At 41.7% G+C, this 24,063-nt stretch overlaps 1 protein-coding gene across 5 annotated transcripts in view; it reads left to right on the top strand.

The window, feature by feature from the left end:
- Positions 1–19,578: 19,578 nt before the first annotated feature.
- KIF6 (kinesin family member 6) overlaps positions 19,579–24,063 on the top strand; it is a 422,151-nt gene continuing 417,666 nt past the window's right edge. For 4 of the 5 annotated variants that reach the window (XM_061398073.1, XM_061398075.1, XM_061398074.1 and 1 more), the window contains exon 1: positions 19,580–19,764. In XM_061398073.1, the coding sequence (XP_061254057.1) occupies positions 19,699–19,764 (66 nt within the window). In that variant the 5' untranslated portion in view covers positions 19,580–19,698. Of the gene's footprint in view, positions 19,765–24,063 lie in introns of all 5 variants that reach the window. The other variant, XM_061398076.1, reaches the window with a different exon arrangement.

Raw genomic sequence — 24,063 nt, 5'->3', positions numbered from 1 at the left:
AGGAATGGCATTTTCTTTCAAACACTTAGTTCACTACTAATCAATCACAGCAAAGGATTTTCTAAAAGGTGTATATAGGTAGAAGAAAATAATCCAAATCTCATACTGAAGCATCTAGATAGTCTTTAAGTCTTAAATATAGTTTTAAAATCTGACTTTTGATTTTGTTAAGAAGGAAGAATTTTCACTATCTACTATTTTTGTTCCTTGGAATTGTATTCATGATTTTAAAAGTCAACATAGAAAGTGTTTCTTTTAGTACACTCTGTACGTTAATATAGCTAGACTAAAAGAAAGTTAACCCCAAAGTTGTTGTGGTTCAGTTCTGTTCAGTTCAGTTGTTCAGTTGTGTCTGACTCTTTGCAGCCCCATGGACTGCAGCACACCAGGCCTCCCTGTCCATCACCAGCTCCAGGAGTTTACTCAAACTCATGTCCATTCAGTCGGTAATGCCATCCAACCATCTCATCCTCTGTCATCCCCTTCTCCTCCCACCTTCAATCTTTCCCAGCATCAGGGTCTTTTCCAGTGAGTTAGCTCTTCGCATCAGGTGGCCAAAGTATTGGAGTTTCAGCTTCAGCATCAGTCCTTCCAATGAACATCAGGACTGATTTCCTTTAGGATGGACTGGTTGGATCTCCTTGCAGTCCAAGGTACTCTCAAGAGTCTTCAATACCACAGTTCAAAAGCATCAATTTTTTGGTGCTCAGCTTCTTTATAGTCCAACTCTCACATCCATACATGACTACTGGAAAAACCATACCCTTGACTAGATGGACCTCTGTTAGCAAAGTAATGTCTCTGCTTTTTAATGTTATTTTTAATATTGTTGTTGTGGTTAGAAACTAGAAAACAGAGTAACAAGCTCCTTTCAGAATGACAGCAGGAGGTAGTAAATTAACATGATCCCAGTCATAAAGTTATACGCATATTTATGCTTCTAAACAGTGGAGATCAAGCTGTAGGTATAATAAAAAACTAACCAGCACAATACAAAAAAGTAGAATGCTCTCTATCTTACTATGTAAGATATTTCAATTTGGATTCCACAGAAGTCAGGAGTATTCAGAAGGACCTACTAGACTCAAGACTACAAGTTCTGTTTGACTTTTTCATTTAATCACAGAATCATGAAACTGGTATGGCTGATGTTATCCTGCACTGCACAGAAACCAAATAGAAACCAAGTAGAAACCAAATAGATCAAATCATAATATTTTAAATTCGGAAGGTACTCAGAGATGTAGGAATTACGTGTTTATTATGCCTGAAAAGTTTGAATCCATTCACTCACAAGGACTCACTGCTTTTTAGTCTATGACTGGACATTACCAATTGATTGAAAAATTTTTAATTGAGCCCAATTTCTTTTTTATAGGAGAGTTTCCCTGAAAACTCTTTTCTATGACTTGTTCTAACTTGTTTAGCTACATCCTCTCCATAGCAACAGAGGACAAGCTTATTCCCTCTTTCTTTCTTTCTCTAGCATATTCCCTTTTTTATATAATAGACCATCACGTGTTAAAAGGTGACCATAGGGACTTCCTTGTGGTTAGATTTCTTGCTTCCATTGCATGGGCCATGGGTTTGATCCCTACTTGAGGAACTAATCCTGCATGCCATGCAATGCAGCCAAAAATATAAAAATAAATGAAATTTAAAAGATGACTATAATGTCTCCCTTTAGTGTTTCCTCGCTCTGGCTAAACATCTCTCTTGTGACAAAGCCTTGCTCAATCTGCCTGTGTTTGCCTAGTCAGAAGAGAAACAATCAGATCCAAGGAAGAAAGGAATGGCCGGGTGAGAAGTAGAAAAAGTTAAAGCACAGAAGGGGAGGTGAACTTTGAGAAAATGAACGGAGCCAACACATGTTTTATAAGGTTAAGCATGACTTTTATGTACTTGGTGATTATTTTTAAATATTTAGGGCTCATGTGATGCATTAAAAGTAGGAAGACTCTTTGATCATGTTGTAAAGATACAAATCAGAGGCTCAAGGTGGCCTTGGAACTTTCTGCCAGTAAGATGATGGCATCTAATTCTGAGATGGGCTTGGTAAACGAAATAGCCAGCTATATCCTTAGATTTTGAAAGAGCGCACTGTAATAAAAGATTCCAATTAAAATTATCTAGCTAAAAATCTAGGTGTAAGGAAATAAGACTCCCGAGGTCTGGCCAAGCCCAGTAAAGTTAACTGCAAAATATACCTATGTTCCTGGAGCAAGGAATGTAAGAAAATGTGTTTGTTTGGGGATTTGGGGATCTTGGGAAGACAAAGGACAGCCTGTCATTTCACGCTGATACTCGCTGAACATTTCGATGCACCATAACTGCTAGTGATCAGAGCTTGTTAATATTCTTGGGTAAAGGCTGAATTTTAATAGTACTTTCTATTGCCAAGAAATCCGGCTTCTACAGCTTGGAACCTGTACCACTGCCCATGTATAAATCATAACATAACAACTCGATAGAGGCTTCCGTTGTTGGGATCCAGCACCTGTGAGGACCACTAGGAAATGACAGCCTTCACATTGTGTAATTCTACACAGACTAATCTGACCAAAAGGATGCTCAGAAAATCTGCTCAGAGTGGATTCTTGAAGATTGGGGTAGACTGGAGAAAAATCCATGAGAAGATGGTAACCATTCTGATTCATGGCTACAATATTCACTTGTTTCTCCTAGCAAATAACGGTTTGTTCTAGGTTTCATATGGACTTCACTGACTGTGGGAAACATGACTGAGAGATAGGTCAGTGTGTTAGTAAGTAAGAAAACTCAACAAGCATAAACAAACAAGAATTTTACCTTTGTTACTCCCTGGTCTGTGGACTGGTTAGGGTAGCTCTGCTTCAAGCTGCAGTTTAGCTAGTTTAGGTCCAAGCTGCAGATCAGGTTTGGGTCAGTTCTCTGTGTTTCATGCTGGGCCCATATTGCAGAGAGGGAAGCCCTAGTTCTGATGATGATGATCACAGGGATGCAAGAGGGCAAGCTAAAACATACAGGCCGACACAAAGCCTATGTTCACGCCAATTGCACAGCACTCAACTGGCCAAGCCAACTGCCAACAAAGTGGAGTCTGGGGGGAAGCAAACTCTTCCCACTATCCCAGTGTCCTGTGGGCGTACAAGTGCCAGCTGCAAAGGGAAGGGTGCGGATGTACAACCCTACTGCAGGCGAGTGAAGAGCTGAAACAAACAATCCAATCTTTCACAGCAAGTATCCTGTATTTTTTGGTAAAGGCTGGCCTAGATAACTGCTTTTTTATTTAATTCAAAGAATATATTTTAGACTAAAGCCTGACAGTGTTATATTAAGTGAATCCAGAAACACTAAAGAATTGACAACAGAGAAAGTCGTTAATCCTAAATCCAAGAAATTTAGAAGGCTCCCAGCTCCATGTGAAGGTCTCCTGGTGCTAAGTGGTAATGGGGATGCCTCAGGCCTCAAGCTCAGTGGGCTTGGCAAAGAAGCCCCTCTGCCATTCTGGTGGATTCAGGGTAAGGCAGATGCACTCAAGCTTCTTGACGTTGCCAACGATGCCAAAAGGGATATGCTGGCAAGAGGGCCATTAAAACATGAAAATGAAATAGAAAAAAAACTACAAGTTGGGATAAAGTGTCTAAGTGTGTTTATGGAAAGGCCTATCCATTTCTAAATGATGTAATGGAAAATCCATCTTCTGTCTACCCAAGTCAAGTCCATTTTATAAACTGAAGAATGTGACAGTTTGTGACAAACTCTAAAGCCACTAACCAAAATCTCCTGCCTCTGGGAAAAGGGTAGCTGGTATTTCTGAACAAGTAAAATTGTGGCTTAAAGCTCTAGGGAGAAGCAATAAACTCAGAAATATTTAAGATTCTATAGATGTGTGTGCATGTGTGAATAAATGAACAGAAGCATACATACAAATAAACACATACATACATAGTGTGTTGATTTTGCCAAACAATGCTTGTCAAAGCAAGGACTAGATAGTTTAGTATCTGCATTTTTAATTCTTTATTAATATTCATTGCTGTCAGCTTGTCTGGTTAAAATTAAGCCTTTCTTCAAATCAAATTTGCCCATCCTCAAAGATTCTCCCTAGATAACCATGACATAAAAAATAAACCATCTTGCAATGGTTGAACTGTAAACAAGATATTCCAAGGTAAAGGCAAAATGTCTCCAAAGACATTCAATTCCATGTACCTCACATCTTATAAAAATTAATTTTAAATGTATCAGAATGTATCATAAGCCTAAATGTAGAAATTGATGTCAAATTATAAAACTTTTAGAAAAAAGTAGGAGGAAAATCTTTATGACTGTGAATTAGAGTTCTTGGATATGACATCAAAAGTGTGAAGTATAATAGAAAAAAATGATAAATTAGACTTCATTCAGCCCTGGGATTTCTTTGGAAGGAATGATGCTAAAGCTGAAACTCCAGTACTTCGGCCACCTCATGCGAAGAGTTGACTCACTGGAAAAGATTCTGATGCTGGGAGGGATTGGGGGCAGGAGGAGAAGGGGACGACAGAGGATGAGATGGCTGGATGGCATCACTGACTCGATGGATGTGAGTCTGGGTGAACTCCGGGAGTTGGTGATGGACAGGGAGGCCTGGCGTGCTGCGATTCATGGGGTTGCAAAGAGTCGGACACGACTGAGCGACTGAACTGAACTGAACTGAACTGAGCACTTTTAAAACTTTTACTCTATGAAAGATGCTGTTCAGAGAATGAAAAGAGAAAGTACAGACTTGGAGAAAATATTCATAGATCATACATAAACATGTATATATGATACGTATGTGTTTGTATGTGTGTGTTAAGTCGCTTCAGTTGTGTCTGACTCTTTGCAACACTATGGACTGTAGCCCACCAGGCTCCTCTGTCCATGGGGATTCTCCGGGCGAGAATACTGGAGTGGGTTGCCATGCCCTCCTCCAGGGGATCTTCCCCACCCAAGGACTGAACGCATGTCACCTGCAGCGCCTGCACTGCAGGAGGATTCTTTATTGCTGAGCCACCAGGGAAGCCCTGTGATATGTAGAGAGTCAACAAAAAGCAAGTAACTCACTTAGAAAGTGGCCCAAAGGTTTTTACTTTATCAAAGATATGTAGATGACAAATAAGTCCATAAAGAGAGGCTCACTGTCATTTACCACTAGGAGAATGAACGTTATAACCATGTGAGATATCAGTACTTATTAAATGTCTAGAAAGTGTTTCAAGAATGTGAATACCAAGTGTTGATGAGGATAGAAAAAAGAATTCTTAAATATTGCCACTTAGAGGACAAAATGGTAGAGTCACTTTGGAAAACAGTGTTTAGGGGTTATTATAAATGTAATCACATGCTAACCGCATGACCCAACAATTGTACCACTAGGCATTAAGTTTGAGAAATGAAGACTTTTGTCCTACCCTGGATGAATGAACAGACATATCACAGCACATCTAACTCATGGACCACTACTCAGCAACCAAAAGAACGGACTACTGATGCCTTACGGACCACTACTCAGCAATGAAAAGAACAGACGACTGATGCCCACCAAAAAAAAAAAAAACTGTTGAGTCTGAACCACGGTGAGTACGTAGTGTTATGAGTAATAATGACAGTGTGGAGTAAGCATGCCACAGGGTGTTCAGGGAGCTGAGGGTTTGCGGAGCTGGAGTGCGGTATGGAGTCCGAGAGGATCAGTGTGTAACAGGGAAGAGCCATAGTTGACTCCATCTTGGATCTGTCCCTTTTACTTCAATCTTTGCTCTTTGTTGCTTTAGTTATTATAATCACTAAAAGGATGCTGTCTGTAGCTAAAAGTGTACACAATGGCCTGTATCTTGGAACCTTGCCCCTCTGCCTGAATGTTAAAAGTGCCTTTATTCAGCTCACAGAGAGACATTCTGACCCTGCCCACCTATGAATGGCTACAGAAAAGAAGAAATTAACACATCCCCTCTTGATACTGGCCAAGCCAGGAGATAGTTTGCAAAACTAATGGCCTTTTTACTTCACTTACTCACGTCCTCCCCTTCTCTGTTCTGTAAAAGAAAATGGCATCCCGCCCCTGATACGACGGTACTCTACGGCACTAGCCCGCCATCTTTTTGGATATCTGGCTCTCTGCAAAAAGTCGCTATTCCTTGCCTCAACGCCTCATCTCCCAGCCATCGGCCAGTCATGCAAAGAGCAGAGTGAGCTTGCATTCAGTAACAAGTAGAGGTTGCTCAGAGAAAGTGAGGTTTCACCTGGGTCTGAATACTGAGCGAGGGCTGGGAACAGAGGCGGGAGAAAGCGGCAGGAGGCTGTGTACTTTAGGAAACATTCCTTTGCTGTCTGGGGACTAAAGCTCCTGGGAGAGCCCTTTACTGAACTGCCAGAGACTGCCTTTGTCAAACTGTCAAACAAACCCTTTTCAAAGTGAAACAAAAGAAGGTGAATAAACATTTAATTGGTCGTTTGTAAATAGTGCATTCTTTTTAAAATGAAAAACAAGTTTATTCCAAGATTCATTAAATGCTTCCCAGACATCCTGGATGAAACTCACTGACTTAACAATGGGGCTTCTTTGCTTCTGTGACTTATCGCTGTTTCTGTTCTCTTCCAGTGACACTGAAAAAGCGCTCTCTTTATCACCCTGGGAAATTGGTAACCATCTTTTTGTGCCTGAAGAAAGAGGGTTCAGAAATGGAAACGGTGATGCTGTATCTGCTTCTCTTCCTCCTGTTCAGTGTCTACTCAGTCTGAGGCTACCTTTGTTCCCTGGGCTGAGAGAGGAGAAGGAGGAGGATTTTTGCCATGGAAATATGAACCTCAGATAAAAATGTTCAATTGTAGGGGTTTTATTTTATTTATTCCTTGCAATGAGTTATGCATGTGCTCATTCATTCATGAGGCATGTAGAAATCTCTGGTATGTGTGTAAAACCTTATTAGTCACTGGGAATACAGAGGCAGAAGCAGGAAACGGTTGAAGTTTTAAATAATCCCTGGCACGAATGGAGGACAGATTTGTACAGGCCATGTTGACAGGACAATAAATGCTATTTACAAAGGGACACATAAGAGGTAGCTGCACCGAAAAGGATCACTAACTTTGCCAAGGGGAGATGAGGGTGACGGCCATTACAGAGCAGGTGGCGTTTGAGCTGGGTCTTTGAAAGGTGGGTTGAGTATTCTCAAGGAGCAGGGTGGAAAGGGCACTGGAAACAGTAGGGAGGACACAGACAAAGGCGCTGCTGCTCAGTCGCTTCAGTCGTGTCCGACTCTGTGCGACCCCATAGACGGCAGCCCACCAGGCTCCCCCGTCCCTGGGATTCTCCAGGCAAGAACACTGGAGTGGGTTGCCATTTCCTCCTCCAATTCATGAAAGTGAAAAGTGAAAGTGAAGTTGCTCAGTCGTGTCCAACTGTTAGCAACACCATGGACTGCAGCCTACCAGGCTCTTCTGTCCATGGGATTTTCCAGGCAAGAGGACTGGAGTAGGGTGCCATTGCCTTCTCCGATACAAAGGCGCAGAGACGTGCAAAAGCATAGCATGCTTGGGAACTGCAGGAAATCAGTGATTGGAGGAGAAGGACAGGGGAGTAGGGGTGGGGAACATGATAAGGGATGTGAAGTTGATGTAAAGACAGTTTGGGATCAGGTTAAGGCTCTTTGGACTTGATTCTATTCATAACAGAGAAGGATTGGTGGTTTCGAACAAGGAGTGACATGAACTGATTTGCACCTCATAAAGACAATCCAGTAGCAGGTGTAGACTATGAAATAAAGGGGGAACAAGATTACAGGCAAGAAGAGCAGTTGGGAGACCTCTGCTAACTGTCGCAAAGAACGGAGAGTCACATTAAGGCAATAAGAAGCACACATGGAGTTGACCAGAAGGAGACAAAAGTGGTTTAGGAGACAGGATCACTGGGACTTGGAACCTGGCTATCTCAGAGAGAGAAAGCAGCAGGGAGCAACGCTAAGTTCAAGCCTGGACAACTGGTCTATCACGTTGTAATTCCAGGATGTACACACAAAAAGGTATCACTTGGAGCTGCAAAGCTTAAACAGGTTCTGTGGAGTGTTGGGGGATGAAAGCCACACTGCAGGGGTTGAGCAGCAAGTAGGAGATGAGGAAGTAGATATTTAGGTACATGAGATGGCTAAATAGCTAGATACAGGATGGGTAAGTTGGACTGTTGGACTTTGTGGCAATAATAACACATGAGGGACTTCCCTGGGGGTTCAGTGGTTAAGAATCCTCCTTGCAATGCAGGGTACATGGGTTCGATCCCTGGTTGGGGAACTAAGCTCCAACATGCCCTGGGCCAACTAAGCCAGCACACCACAAACACTGAACCCTTGCTCCACAACTGGAGTCTGTGTGCTGCAGTGAGAGATCTCCTGCCCTGCAACTAAGACCCAACGCAGTCAAATAAATAAATAAATAATGCATTAGATAAAGAAACTCTGCTATGAGAGCCATTTTCTTTTCTAAGTCTTAAGTTATGCTATGTGTTGGTAAGCATTTCTTGAATTCTGAAATATGCAGGGAAACATGTTACAGTAAGCAGCCGGGGGAGATAGGACAGGGTGGGTAATTTACTTGGAAGAGAGGCATTCTGGAGCTATTTTTAACTCAGCCCATCCCTTGCTTCATTGGGATGTTGGTGAAACATTCAGGTTGTTTATGAGGAGCCTGTATATAAATACACAAGCAGTCATATTTTCCATTCAAAACTGGAGGCTTCACCAGCCTTTCCTCTGTGCCATGGCACTGTCATCTGGTTCATATGCTACACTCTGTAATCCGGCGAGAGCCTGGGCTGTAATTCCATATGGCTGGCCACCAGCTTCCAGCCATAAATGACTTTGATGTTGCTGCTCAGGGAGAGCCCCAGGAGAGCTGCAGGAAGAGGATCAGACAAAGCAGGAGGAAAGGGGCCTCTGCCTCTGAGCCAGAGGGAGATGAACCCGAGCGAGGTCCCAGTATAACGTTGCAAATCTCCATCCCCTGTCTGATAGGGAAAGGGAGGCCTTGCAAGTTTACCAATCCTGGTGATTCCCACTGTGATCTTATAAACCCAAGTGCTGGTAAAGTTTTATGAATTCCACTCTGCTCTGTATGCAGAGATGGTTATGTTAATGAAGTTATGCTTTAAATTAGCTGAACATATTCTCAAAAGAAAATTCCTTGCTGAAATTATATATTACAGATTTTGTGGTACACTTACTCTGCAATTTAATGGCATGTTGTTATTATTCTGCACTTAATGAGTACCAGAAAATGCTCTATGTATTCTCTACTTGATTCAGAAACAAGGGAATAAATGATTTTTTTATTCTGCCAGGTATGAGCGGATCTTTCTGATAATGACCATACTGACCACTCGTAAGACTGATGAACAAGAGCTCAGCTGACAAAGGGATGTCTAAGGAAGAAAAGCATCCACCATCGAAAATATGCTTCCTTCTTTGGCTTTCAATTCCTTCCCATGGAATCCTCAGTGAGAGACACTAAGGAGTCATGAAGGAATCATGCCCGATATCCTCTCCATCATCCCCAAACATATTCTTGAGTTCTTATTATGGATAAGAGCAGCTTCCAAGTAGAGTAGAGTAGAGAGAGAGTTTACATTGGTTGACTTTTTATTCTATTAACAATGCTATTTACCAATAAGCAACCCATTCCATTATTCTTGCCTGGGGAACTCCATGGACAGAGGAGCCTGGTGAGCTACAGTCCTTGGTGTTGCAGCAACTAAACAACAGCAACTAGTAAGCAGCAAAATTCTGGCTCCTCGTCTTGCCCCTTGGAGTAAGTTAATGGGTTGCTGCTGCTAAGTCGCTTCAGTTGTGTCCGACTCTGTGCGACCCCATGGGCGGCAGCCCACCAGGCTCCTTAGTCCCTGGGATTCTCTAGGCAAGAATACTGGAGTGGGTTGCCATTTCCTTCTCCAATGCATGAAAGTGAAAGTGAAGTCGCTCAGTCGTATCCGACTCTTAGCGACCCCACGGACTGCAGCCTAGCAGGCTCCTCCATCCATGGGATTTTCCAGGCAAGAGTACTGGAGTGGGTTGCCACTGCCTTCTCTGAAGTTAATGGGAGAAAATCTCAATCAAATGTTTTCCATCCCATTTATGGGGACTCTACCACCTCTGTCTGAACATGCTTGCTCATCTGATACAAAAGAGGATTGCTGTGTCAGTGAAAGATTTTGAACAAACCATCATAAATCCCTCAAAGTCACTGAATAAAACAGAAGGGGAAGTTTACTTCAGCTAGGTAATTTTATGTATGTATTCAATAATAACAAAATTACCGGCCCTAAAATTTTAACTGGTCCATCTTCAGACCTACAAAGAAGATTAATGTATTTTACAGTTGTAGTATCAACAGCTAAAGAGCTAGTTGAAAATTAGTACTAGGTCACAGTTACAATTTTTCTTAAAAAACATACAATCAAACACACAAAACCCAACTAACTTGCTTACAGACTAATTCATTTCAGGCACAGCCTTAATTTCTTTCAGATTTGAGGCTTCTAAACCTTGGCTAATTTGCCTATGCAATTATACGTTGTTTTGACAACTGCAGAACTCAAGAATCTTTTGAACAATTTGAAGGGATCTTAATTCCCACATTTAAGCAAGTGGCTAAGGTGCAAATAATAATACCAAATATCATTCTAGTTGTGGGAAAGACATTGTAACTTGGGGATTTAATCTCCAAACTTATTTAATACTCATTAGAACCATCTGTTTGAGATTTAAGTAAACCTGTCAGAGGCCCTGGGCCTGCCAGTTACTGATGACGGTTATACCAGGGAAAGAAACAGAGGTTGCAAGCCGGGGATTCATAGTGTGCTTTATCTAGGAAGCCTTGTGCTTTAACCATTTTAAATGTGAATGTTTTTAGTTGGGGGCACTTAGTCTCCAGTTCACATGACTGCAGTTTATTGTCATATATCTATCTGTCTGACATGCTTACTCCATCAGTCTGGGCCCAGGAGATGCAAGTTTGTAATCCCTGGGGCATCTCCTATACATATGTATGTTGAGGTTTCAACTCTTGAGGAGATGTTTACAATCAGAAGAATATAGACCAGGGACTTAATGGTGGTCCATTGTTTAAGAATCTGCCTGACAATGCAAGGGGACATATCTGGGAAGATCCCACATGCCTCAGGGCAGCTAAGCCCACGCACCACGATGATTGGAGCCCAGGCATCTAGAGCCAATGCTCCATAACGAGGGAAGCCACCAGGATGAGAAGCCTGGGCACCATAACTAGAGAGTAAGCCCTGATTGCCGCAACCAGAGAACATTTGTGCAAGCAACAAAGACCCAGCACAGCCAAAAATCAGATCAGATCAGTCACTCAGTCGTGTCCGACTCTTTGCGACCCCATGAATCGCAACACGCCAGGCCTCCCTGTCTATCACCAACTCCTGGAGTTCACTGAGACTCACGTCCATCGAGTCAGTGATGCCATCCAGCCATCTCATCCTCTGTCGTCCCCTTCTCCTCTTGCCCTCAATCCCTCCCAGCATCAGAGTCTTTTCCAATGAGTCAACTCTTCTCATGAGGTGGCCAAAGTACTGGAGTTTCAGCTTTAGCATCATTCCTTCCAAAGAAATCCCAGGGCTGATCTCCTTCAGAATGGACTGGTTGGATCTCCCTGCAGTCCAAGGGACTCTCAGGAGTCTTCTCCAACACCACAGTTCAAAAGCATCAATTTTTCAGCGCTCAGCCTTCTTCACAGTCCAACTCTCACATCCAAACATGACCACAGGAAAAACCATAGCCTTGACTAGACGAACCTTTGTTGGCAAAGTAATGTCTCTGCTTTTGAATATGAAATTAAAAAAAAAAAATTCAGTTCAGAAGTCAGAATCTTTTGAGTACTGAGCATTCTCTATTCACCCTAGAATAATGTTTCTACATTCATGTCCACATGTGATCTTTCCAAGTCAGTGACATAGCTAATTATCCAATCCACCCTCATGTATTGGATGAGGTAAATGAAACTTAAAAACATAAGTAATCCACCCCGTGTCTCACCCTTAGGTATGAGAGAAGCAGGATCTGAACACACTCTTCCTCCCCATCAATGCATTTGATCATGTGGCCTGGCACTCAAGACAAGATGTGCCCATTTTCTTTATGTGGTACCCATAGATCTCTCTCTGAAACTCATGACATTCCTCCATGTCAAAGGTCTCTTACCTCTCTAACCAACCTAAATTCCATGATTCAACACTTAAAATGAACTTTTTTGAACGCCTTTGGCTTCCTGGCCTCTTGCATTGCACCATATTGGTATAATGCCCATTATTCACCTGGGGCAAACACATATTATCTTCTCTCTGTCCTATACGTTCAACCTCTCTTTCCTTGTTGGTTTCACCCCCTCACATATGAACAAAAGACCCTTCCCTCCCGCCGTGTTCCTCCAGCTTTCACCCTGTGTTTTGCTTCTTTGCAACACTTTGCCGACTTCTGGAAAGGTAGCCTCTCGGCGGCCTCCACTTTCCTAGCCTCCCCTTTACTTCTCAGCCTCCTGTAATCTGACTTCTGACCCCATCACGCTACTGAAGCTGTTGTCGAGGTTACCAGTGATCTTCTAATTGCTAAACTGCAAGGACATTTTTCAGGGCATCCTCTTTAGTATCCAACGCCATTGGACACGGCCTTCTTCTTAAGTGCCCTCTCCTCCCGGTTTGCATGTTACAGCATCTCCCGTTCTCGCTCAGAGCATCACTCCAACTGCTCCTCCAGTCTCCTGTGTAGCCCCGCTTACACCGCCAACCATACTTGTAAGGTTTGCAGCCTTCTTCCTTGTGACTAACTAGATCACTTTCTGGGGGGGAAAAAAAAAAACAACACCCTGGGATGCCTCCCCAGTCCGTATTTTCAGCCATAGCTTCCTCCTAAAATTTATCCCGTTACGGACAGAGGTCCCACAGGTACTTGAAATTAAGCACGTCCTTGACTCCTCATGCTCCTCTTTCCTGCTCTAATCTGTGTTACCTGTCCAGGTGAGTACCTGCACCCAGCTGCCCAATCTTCCCCACCGTCCCCCCACCCTTATTAAGGTATAACCAAAAAATAAAATTGTATATATTTTAAGTGTACGATGGGATGATTTCATACAAGTATACATCATGGAATATTTACCACAGTCAAGTTAACACATTCATCACTTCACATAGCTACTTTAGAATTTTTTTGTGGTGAGATCACTTAAGATCTATCCTCTTAGATCTTAGAAAAAGATCTTAGAAAAATTTCAAGTATGCAATCGAGTGTTATTAGCTACAGTCACCACGCTGTACCATTAGGTCCTCAGAACTTACTGATCTTATAACTGAAACTTTCACCAGCATCTCCCCATCCCCCACCCCACCCCAGTCCCAGGTAACCACCATTCTACTCCATGTTTCTATAAGTTTGACTTAAAAAAAAAAATCTGTATATAAATGATACTATTCAGTATTTGTCCTTCTCTGTCTGGCTTATTTCACTTACCTTCATCTATGTTATTAAAAACCACGACTTCCATCTTTTTATGGCTGAATAATACTCCATTGTATATACACATGCCACAATTCCTTTGACCATTTATTTCTGGGTGAACAAAGGTTGGTCCGCTTCTGGGAATAAACCTGAAGGAAATGAGACCAGTATCTTGAAGAGACATCTGCATCCACATGTAACCAGCAGCATGATTCACAAAAGCCAACATATAAAAACAATGTAACAGCCCAATCTTGAGTCATTTTTTCCTTTCCACTTAGCACCAGGTGAAAAAAACTCTTAAAAACTGTTTCATGGTTGGTGATCTCCTCTTCTCCAGCCTTGCTACTGCCCCACCTGTTCATTCCTCATTCTCTATTTTTCGTTTTTTTTTTTTTTTTTGCTTTTCTTATACTAGTTTACATACAGTATAATTTACCCTTTTAAGTATATAGATAGTTTTATGACTTTTGACAAATGTACATAGTAATGTTGTTGTTGTTCAGTCACTATGTTATGTCTGACTCTTTGTGACACCATGGACTGCAGCACGCCACGCTTTGCTCTTCTTCGCTATCTCCCAGAGTTTGCTCAAATTCATGTCCACTGAGTCAGTGATGCTATTTAACCATCTCATCTTCAGCCTCCCCCCACTTCTCCTTTTGCCTTTAATCTTTGCCAGCATTAGGGTCTTTCCCAGTGAGTTGGTTTTTTATATCAGGTAGCCAAAGCATTGGAGATTCAGCTTCAGCATCAGCCCTTCCAGTGAATATTCAGTGTTGATTTCCTTTAGGATTGATTGGTTTGATCTCCTTGCAGTCCAAGGGACTCTTTAAGAGTCTTCTCCAGCACCACAATTCAAAAGTATCAATTCTTTGGCACTCAGCCTTCTTTATGTTCCAACTTGCACGTCTGATTATGACTACTTAATCAGATAATGACTACTTAACATTGTTACTGTACATGTAATCAAAACTAAAATCAAGATGTAAAACAATTCCATCACCCTCCAAAAACTACCATGCTCATTTGTAGTCAATCTCTTTCCCTATCCCCAGCCCTTGGCAACTTCTAATCTGGTCAGTGATTCTATCCCTATAGTCTTGCTTTTTCCAGAGTGTCATAAAAATGGAATTTTAGAGTGTGTAACTTTGAGTCTGGCATCTTTCACTCAGCATTACAAATTTGAGGTTCAACTACACTGTTACAGTCATCAGCAGTCCACTCCTTTTTATTGTGTGGACATACCAGTTTGTTTATCCATTCAGCAGTTGAAGAACATTTGCTTTGTTTCCAGCTTTTGGCAATTGTGAATAAAACCACAATAATCATTCCTGTTTACCTTTCTGTGTGAACATCAGTTTTCAATTCACTTAGGTAAATGCTGAGGTGTAGGATTGCTGGGTTACATGGTAAGTATATATGCAATTTTATATTTAAGAAATTCAAAAGCTGTTTTGCAAAGTGGCTGGTCCATCTTGCATCCTCTCCTGCTGTGTTTGAAAGTTCCAGCTGCTCTGCATCCATGCCAGTTCTTGTAAGTGCTAACTTATTTTCTTCTTTTTATCAATAACCTCAGATATGCAGATGACACCACCCGTATGGCAGAAAGTGAAGAGGAACTAAAAAGCCTCTTGAAAGTGAAAGAGGAAAGTGAAAAAGTTGGCTTAAAGCTCAACATTCAGAAAACTAAGATCATGGCATCTGGTCCCATTACTTCATGGGAAATAGATGGGGAAACAGTGGAAATAGTGTCAGACTTTATTTTTGGGGGCTCCAAAATCACTGCAGATGGAGATTGCAGCCATGAAATTAAAAGATGCTTACTCCTTGGAAGGAAAGTTATGACCAACCTAGATAGTATATTGAAAAGCAGAGACATTACTTTGCCAACAAAGGTTCGTCTAGTCAAGGCTATGGTTTTTCCAGTAGTCATGTATGGATGTGAGAGTTGGACTATGAAGAAGGCTGAGCACTGAAGAATTGATGCGTTTGAACTGTGGTGTTAGAGAAGACTCTTAGAGTCCCTTGGACTGCAAGGAGATCCAACCAGTCCATCCTAAAGGAGATCAGTCCTGGGTGTTCATTGGAAGGACTGATGTTGAAGGTGAAACTCCAATACTTTGGCCACCTCATGCGAAGAGTTGACTCATTGGAAAAGACTCTAATGCTGGGAGGGATTGGGGGCAGGAGGAAAAGGGGACAACAGAGGATGAGATGGCTGGACGGCATCACTGACTCGATGGACGTGAGTTTGAGTGAACTCTGGGAGTTGGTGATGGACAGGGAGGCCTGGTGTGCTGCAATTCATGGGGTCCCAAAGAGTCGGACATGACTGGGCGATGGAACTGAACTGAAAGGTATGTAATGGTATGTGATTGTGGTTTTAATTTTTATTTCATTATAATGACGTTGAGCATCTTTTCATGTATCTGACATCCTTATAGTGGAAAGTGTCTGTTTAAATCTTTGACACCCTTCTTTATAAAAATAAACGGGGCCATTTGTTTTCCTATTTATTATTAGGTTTTAAGAGTTTCAAAGTATTCTGGATGCAAGTCCTTTGTCAGATATGTGTTTTTCAAGACTGTTCTCCCAGTTTGTGGTTTGCCTTTTCATTCTTTAAGAGTTTCTTTTTAAACCTTTTTATTTTGAGATAATTGTAGATTCACATGTAATTGTAAGAAATAATGCAGAAAGATCTGGCATCCTCTTCCCCCAGTTTCTCCCACTGGTAACATCTTGCATAACTATAGTACAATATTATAACTGAGGAATGAACGTTGATACAATCCATCCATCTCATCCAATGTTATTAAACTTTCAGCTGTTTATATGTAGTGTGTGTGTGTGTGTGTGTCTCCTCCTCTGTGGTGCTATCACATATGTAGATTTCTGTGACCACCACAGTCAAGATAAAGAACAATCCATCACAAAGATCCTTTTATAGCCCCAGCCACCTCCCCCCACTCTGCCTCTCTAACCCCTGGCAACCACTAATCTGCTCTCCATCTCTATAATTTTGTCATTTCAAGAAGGTTATATAAATGGAATCATACAGTATTTGACTTTTGAGTCTGATTCCTTTCACTCAGCGTAATTCCCTGGAAATTCATCCAAGTAGTTATATGTATCAGTAATTTCTTCATTTTAATTGCTGAATAGTATTCCACAGTTTCTTTGGCCATTCAATGGTTGAAGGACATATGGGTTCTTTCCAACTTGGAGCTACTATGAATGAAGCTGCTATGAACACACATGTAATAGCTTCTGTTTTGTTTTGTTGTTTTTTTTTTAATCAAAGAAAGTGAAATTGTCCATCACTCAGTTGTTTCTGACTCTTTGAGATTCCATGGACTGTAGCCTACCAGGCTCCTCTATCCATGGGGTTCTCCAGGCAAGAATACTGGAGTGGATTGCACTCCCTTCTCCAGGGGATCTTCCCCACACAAGGATCGAACCTGGGTCTCCTGCATTTTTTTTTTTTAAATTAAAAAAAATTTCAGGTATACACGTGCTCCCCATCCTGAACCCTCCTCCCTCCTCCCTCCCCATACCATCCCCCTGGGCCGTCCCAGCGCACCAGCCCCAAGCATCCAGCATCGTGCACTGAACCTGGACTGGCAACTCGTTTCATACATGACATTTCACATGTTTCAATGCCATTCTCCCAAATCTTCCCACCCTCTCCCTCTCCCACAGAGTCCATAAGACTGTTCTATACATCAGTGTCTCTTTTGCTGTCTCATATACAGGGTTATCGTTACCATCTTTCTAAATTCCATATATATGCGTTAGTATACTGTATTTATGTTTTTCCTTCTGGCTTACTTCACTCTGTATAATAGGCTCCAGTTTCATCCACCTCATTAGAACTGATTCAAATGTATTCTTTTTAATGGCTGAGTAATACTCCATTGTGTATATGTACCACAGCTTTCTTTATCCATTCATTTGCTGATGGACATCTAGGTTGCTTCCATGTCCTGGCTATTATAAACAGTGCTGCGATGAACATTGGGGTACACGTGTCTCTTTCCCTTCTGGTTTCCTCAGTGTGTATGCCAAGCAGTGGGATTGCTGGATCATAAGGCATTTTTATTTCCAGTTTTTTAAGGAATCTCCACACTGTTCTCCATAGTGGCTGTACTAGTTTGCATTCCCACCAACAGTGTAAGAGGGTTCCCTTTTCTCCACACCCTCTCCAGCATTTATTATTTGTAGACTTTTGGATCGCAGCCATTCTGACTGGCGTGAAATGGTACCTCATAGTGGTTTTGATTTGCATTTCTCTGATAAGGACTGATGTTGATTAACATTTAATTTTATATTGGCATATAGCCGATTAACAATACTGTGATAGTTTCAGTTGGACAGCAAAGGGACTTAGCCATACATATGCTCATGTATAGATTTTTGTGTGAACATGTTTTCATTTCTCTGGGATTAATGCTGGATTTTATAATAGTCACTTAGTTTTGTATGAAACTACCCAACAGTTTTCTAGAGTGGTTGTACAATTATCTACAATATGTTTTACACTTTACATTCCTACCAGTAATACATAAGTGATTCAGTTTCTCTATATCTTTGTCAGCATCTTGTTTTGTGGCTATTTTTAATTTTAGCCATTCTGATAAGCATGTCGCAATATCTCATTGTGGTTTTTTAACATGTATCACCTTGGTGGATACATATGGAACAACTTTTCATGGGTTAACAGTGTCTTTTGAAGACTCCATCTTTTCTTTTTATTATTTTCTTATTTACTTCTTTTCCAGATTTACTGAGATACAATTGACATATAAGCTTAAAGTATATGATGTGATAATTTGATCATGCATATATTATGAAATGATTATCACAATAAAGCCAGTCAGCAACTCTTATCACCTCATATAATTCCTTTTTTTCCTGGTAAGAACATTTAAGATTTACTCTCTTAGCAAATATATAACCAAAGTTGCCATGCTGTACACTAAGTCCCCAGAACTTATAACTGGACTTTTTACCCTTTGGCCAGTATTTACATATTTCCCCCACTTCCTGGCCTCTGAATACCACCATTCTACTCTCTGTTTCTATGAGTTCAACTTTTCTAGATTTCACATGTAAGTGAGACCATACAGTATTTGTCTTTTCCAACATATTTCACCAAGCATAATACCTTCCAGTTCCATCCATGTTGTTAAAATGGCAGGATGTCTTTATTTTTTTGGCAGAATAATATATATACCCCCATTATAGATATAAAACATAATATATAAAATAATATTCATATATATATATATATATATATATCACATTTTCTTTTTTCCATTCATCCATTAGTGGGCATTTAGGTTGGTTCCATATCATGGTTAATATTTCTGGTGCATTTGGGAGTGCAACTATCTCTCTGATTTCAATTCTATTGTATATATACCCAGGAGTGGAATTGCTGAATCACACGGCAGTTCTATTTTTAATTTTTTAAGGCCCATACACACTGTTTTCCATAGTGACTGTACCAACTCACATTCCCAACAGTGCACACCAGAGTCCATCCTTTCATGACAGGACTATTGTGTGAAAAATAGTCCCCCTTCCTCCAGTTTTGGCCTCTTCCAAAACAGAACTAGATAAGGTGCCCTTCCACAGGACTCGGTCTTAACTTGTGATTTCCCATTAAAACTCTGTCTCCTTCATCAGACCCTAATCTCCAAGGGGGCACAGGAAGTGTTTGCTTAGCTCAGAATCCCCAGGCAGTACATTGCTGTCACAAATCAAGTGCCATCTTTTCAATGAATGAATAATAAAAACCAGAACGACTTCAGTGCTAAAAAGAGGTGTTGGCAAAGAGAAAGAATGGATTAAAGAACGGGCAAGGCATAACGATTGTCACCCCATTAACCACTCTCCAGGCCAGCTTTGGCTCTAAGCCAGGTACCAGATCTGATCACGCGCACGCGCAGCTCTCTTCGCGTGGCCCCGCCCTGTCCTCGGCCCCGCCCCCGCCCTCAACCCCTCCCTCCGGGCCTTCCCACTTGTCAGCAACCAATTAGGGAGAGGAGGCGGTCCTGGTTGGCGCGGTGCTCCATGGGTAGTGTCCCTAGTTACTGTTGCCAAGGCTACGGCTTGCCTGAGGCGGCTGGAGTCAGAAGTTTTGGGAGCCAGTGCCTGAGAGAGGTCAAGGGTCAGTGCAAGAGCCGAGGAGGAGATGGTGAAGCAGACGATCCAAATTTTCGCCAGGGTGAAGCCCACTGTCCGGAAGCAGCAACAAGGGGTACGGGTCGGAGCAGCACGGGCGCCGGCGCGGCGGGGCCTCTCAGGCCGGGGGAGGGGCGGCACGCGAGGGTCCCCGGCCCGGGTGAGGGGTTCAGCTCCCGGCGCGGGATACGGCCAGACGTCCAGCACACTCTGTTCTGGCACCCGAACAGCCCATAGACGCCAACACATTGCTGTCAGGGGGCTCGGACAGACACCCAGTCCATTTCCACCCGACACAGACCTGCGGGCCCCGATTAACCTGCACAGAACCACCTGTGTACTCCGGGACACACGTGTTCACGCAGCTGCAGACCCGTGCACACACATGTACGTCTGCGTGTATGCGTGATCATAGACTAGCCTTAGCTGTGCGCCCTTATTGCACTTTTCTCGAGAACAGTCACACAGGTCTGCCCACCCAGGTGCATTCAAACTTCTGTTTCATCCTCGGGCAAAATGTGCAAGCCAGAGATACGTGTCTACACGCTCTAAGATGATACGGATGATAAATACAGATAGAGACACACAAAGCCTACCCGGTGGTTCTTACGCAGTGGGCCCTTAGAGTTTTTTGACTATATTGTCATTCTGAACATAAACTTTGACATACACTCGTTGCAGATGTAAACAGGTATTTATGCAACTTACACAAAGAATATACATACCTTTTATTCTGAAAACATTACCTGAGCATTTACTAGGCGTTTCCTCTAGGATGCTACGCTCAGAAGTGTGCAAAGAAGGCTAAGGCATGATCCTACTCTGAGCGGAAATACTTTGAATGCTCCTCAGATGTTTCAAAACATTGTTTTCTTTCCTTGGGAAGGAGCATAGTCATTCTTACCACTTAGATTCTTTGTCTGCATTATCCTCGAGTCTCATGAAAACCCTGCAAGGCTGCTGTTTTCCTCATTTTATAGATGAGGAAGCTGAGTCTCCGACAGGTTACATAATTTGGCTCAGCCAGCCACCTGGTGAGTGGCAGAACTGTGATTTTAATTAAGGATTTTTTTATTCCAAAGCTTTTGGGACAAAACCTTTCTGCCTCAGAAAATAAGGATATTGGCAAGGGCCATCTGAGTCATATTCATGAGTCTCTGGAATGGGTATATTTTTAATAATATTTTATCTCTACTTCATATCTACAAAGAGTATATGTATATATGTAACAACATTTGCTGTTGTCTAGTCATTAAGTTGTGTCAGACTCTTTTGTGACCCCATGGACTGTAGCCCACCAGGCTCTTCTCTCCATGGGATTGCCTAGACACGAATATCGGAGTGTGTTGCTATTTCCTTCTCCAGGGGATCTTCCTGACCCAGGGATCAAACTAGTATCTCTGTCTCCTGCATTGGCAGGTGGATTCTTTACCACTGAGCCACCTGGGAAGCCCATGTAACATCATGTGAAGTGAAAGTCGCTCAGTCACATCTGACTCTTTGCTACCCCATGGACTATAGAGTCCATGGAATTCTCCAGGAAAGAATACTGGAATGGGTAGCTTTTCCCTTCTCTAGGGGATCGTCCCAACCCAGGGATCAAACCCAGGTCTCCCGCATTGCAGGCGGAATTTTTACCAGCTGAGCCACAAGGGAAGTCCATGTAACATCATCAGATCAGATCAGATCAGTCGCTCAGTCGTGTCCGACTCTTGTGACCCCATGAATCGCAGCACGCCAGGCCTCCCTGTCCATCACCAACCCCCGGAGTTCACTGAGACTCACGTTCATTGAGTCAGTGATGCCATCCAGCCATCTCATCCTCTGTCATCATAGCAGCTCATAATTTAGGATTTGCCTTATGTAAATTTATATATTTAAAACAAGGGGAATATAGTGTCTTGTCATTGTTTTCATCTTCAGTCTTTTCATTCATGGAATACAGTTAGGAAAAGATGCATGAAAACACCCTAAGTGTGGCATTTAAAAAATTTAAGGAATATAGAGTATGGAAAGCAACCATTGAGTATCTTCCCATTTTTTCTCCTCTTACATTCACTTACAAGGTTTTTAAAGTACATCACGTATAAAAATTGCCCCCACACCCATACTTTCCCCCACCCTCACCCCCAGATTCTTAGCTAAAAATACTGAACCTGTCTATATTGACTCAGCAGTCAGAAACAGGTGCTTGGATGTGATCGTGTGACAGGATGGATAGAGGTGGGGCTTGGAGGGGGGGTGGGTTGATAGAGAACGTTGGATTGAATTTGAACTTCTTTCCTTAAAGTGCAATGTTTGTATTTTTAAAATGTGCCTTCTTTTGCATTTCTTCTGTGAGATTCTATGGAGTGTCTTGTTTGCTACTCCAGGAAATATTTTTAGGTATCATATTGTACTTTAATAATGCCAGATTCTTACTGAGTTGCAACATTATGCCATGTACAGAAAAATCAGAGAACACAGATGAACAAGTTTGGAATTAGTGTATCCCTACCCTTCCTCATTGGAAAAGACTCTGATGCTGGGAGGGATTGGGGGCAGGAGGAGAAGGGGATGACAGAGGATGAGATGGCTGGATGGCATCACTGACTTGATGGATGTGAGTCTGGGTGAACTCCAGGAGTTGGTGATGGACAGGGAGGCCTGGCGTGCTGCGATTCATGGGGTGGCAAAGAGTCGGACACAACTGAGCGACTGAACTGAAGTGAACCCTTCCTTAGAAATCCCACTGTTGGCACCCTGTACTTTTGCTCCCAAAGGTTGTGTAGTTGTTTCTCTGATTAGATATACTCTTTGTAGCATTAAACTAAGAGTGACTCAAAGGTATGTTTTTTCTTCATTTTGTGGCTCTGTTACTTCATTAATCATACTCCCTGAGACACTATAAATTAAATGATGATAATTTATAGATTAGTGTATTAAAAGATACATAAGATGACCCTCTGTGATAATTTTAACACTAGCAGTGCTTTTCATTTGCATAGTGCTTTGTATATTTTGAAATATCTTCATAGTCATCCTTGCATTGGTCTAATTGTCTCCTATTAAAGAACAGCTCCATCTCAAATATTTTTATGACTAACGGTAGAAAGCCAATCTGTTAGACTAAACAAGTTTTCTTGTTGTGGGCTTTTCTTAATGCCTCAAAGAATGGCTTAATGAGAGGAGTGGAAAGTCACTGTTCCTACTCTGTTAATATATTGGCCCTTTTTGTCTTCTAAGTACTGTTACAGATTTTTAAAAAATGTATGGCATCCCTCACTCCTGTACACTTTTTTGTCTTACTCACCCTTTTCACTCACCTGTCTAACCATTAACCTTTTTTAAAAAAAACAATGTAGTGCCCTATAGAATATAATTTTTAAATGTCTCCTGAGAAAATCTAACCAGAAAGCCTTGGACGTGATGCCATAACTTTCTATGAATAATTTTATTTTACAGCATGACTTTTCTTACATGAATTCCTCACATTTTAAGTGAGAGAGCTCAATAAAAATCTGCTTAGGAAAATTATTCAGACTTTCTGGAGATTTAGGCAGGCTTTTTACTTATTTCAGAATATGACTTCCCCCCCATAATCAAGCATCTAAATGGGTCTTAAACGGGAAGTATTGCTTGTTAGAAAGAATTTTATTTCTTGGTGAAAGACAAAAAGTCTTTTTTAAAAACTTCTAAACCTAATGACTAACATTTTTTATGGTGCATTACAAAATGCTTCTATTTCCATGACATCATTTGATCCCCACAGCAATCTTGTAATGGAGGCGATTCTGTGTTCTTCATCTTATGTATGTACTGAGACGCTAAAAGCGGTGACTGGTCACACAGCTGGTAAACTGAGATCAGTGTTAGACCCAGGTCTTTGGACATCAAATTGTAGACTTCTATTTATTCCCTATGATCTGTTTATAGGCTGGACTCTTGCTTTTCCTGGCCAATAAGTAAAGGGATAGATAACCAAGAAGAGAATCAGAATATTACAGTTGTAAAGGGGGTTGGTTAAGACCCTTCATTTCCCTATCTGCTTAAAGAGGTTAAGTGATTTCTCTCAGGTCATTTTCTAATTAGTGGCTGAGCTGGGAGGAGAACCTAGAAAATGACATCAAAGACGTGAATTACATGTGTCTTTTGAAACCACATGTCTTTTATCAAATGCTTAAATATGTCTCATGGAAACTCGGGCTTCTTTGAACATAACTTGAATTAGGGCATTCTTGTGAGCTCTCTGAGAGGGCTCAGACCCAGGCCTTTCATCTCTGTGTCTAGCATTTTGTAAATGCTGAGAAATGCTTATTGGTTGTAGTAAAATGTTAATTTCTGGTACATAATTCCAAAGCAATACTTAGATAATATGTTGTTGTCAGGGCTATTA

The sequence above is a fragment of the Bos javanicus genome, chromosome 23 (genome assembly GCF_032452875.1).
Source record: "Bos javanicus breed banteng chromosome 23, ARS-OSU_banteng_1.0, whole genome shotgun sequence".
NCBI classification, from domain to species: domain Eukaryota; kingdom Metazoa; phylum Chordata; class Mammalia; order Artiodactyla; family Bovidae; genus Bos; species Bos javanicus.
Note: the sequence above shows the minus strand (reverse complement) of the source record. Positions and strands in the feature narration are given on the sequence as shown.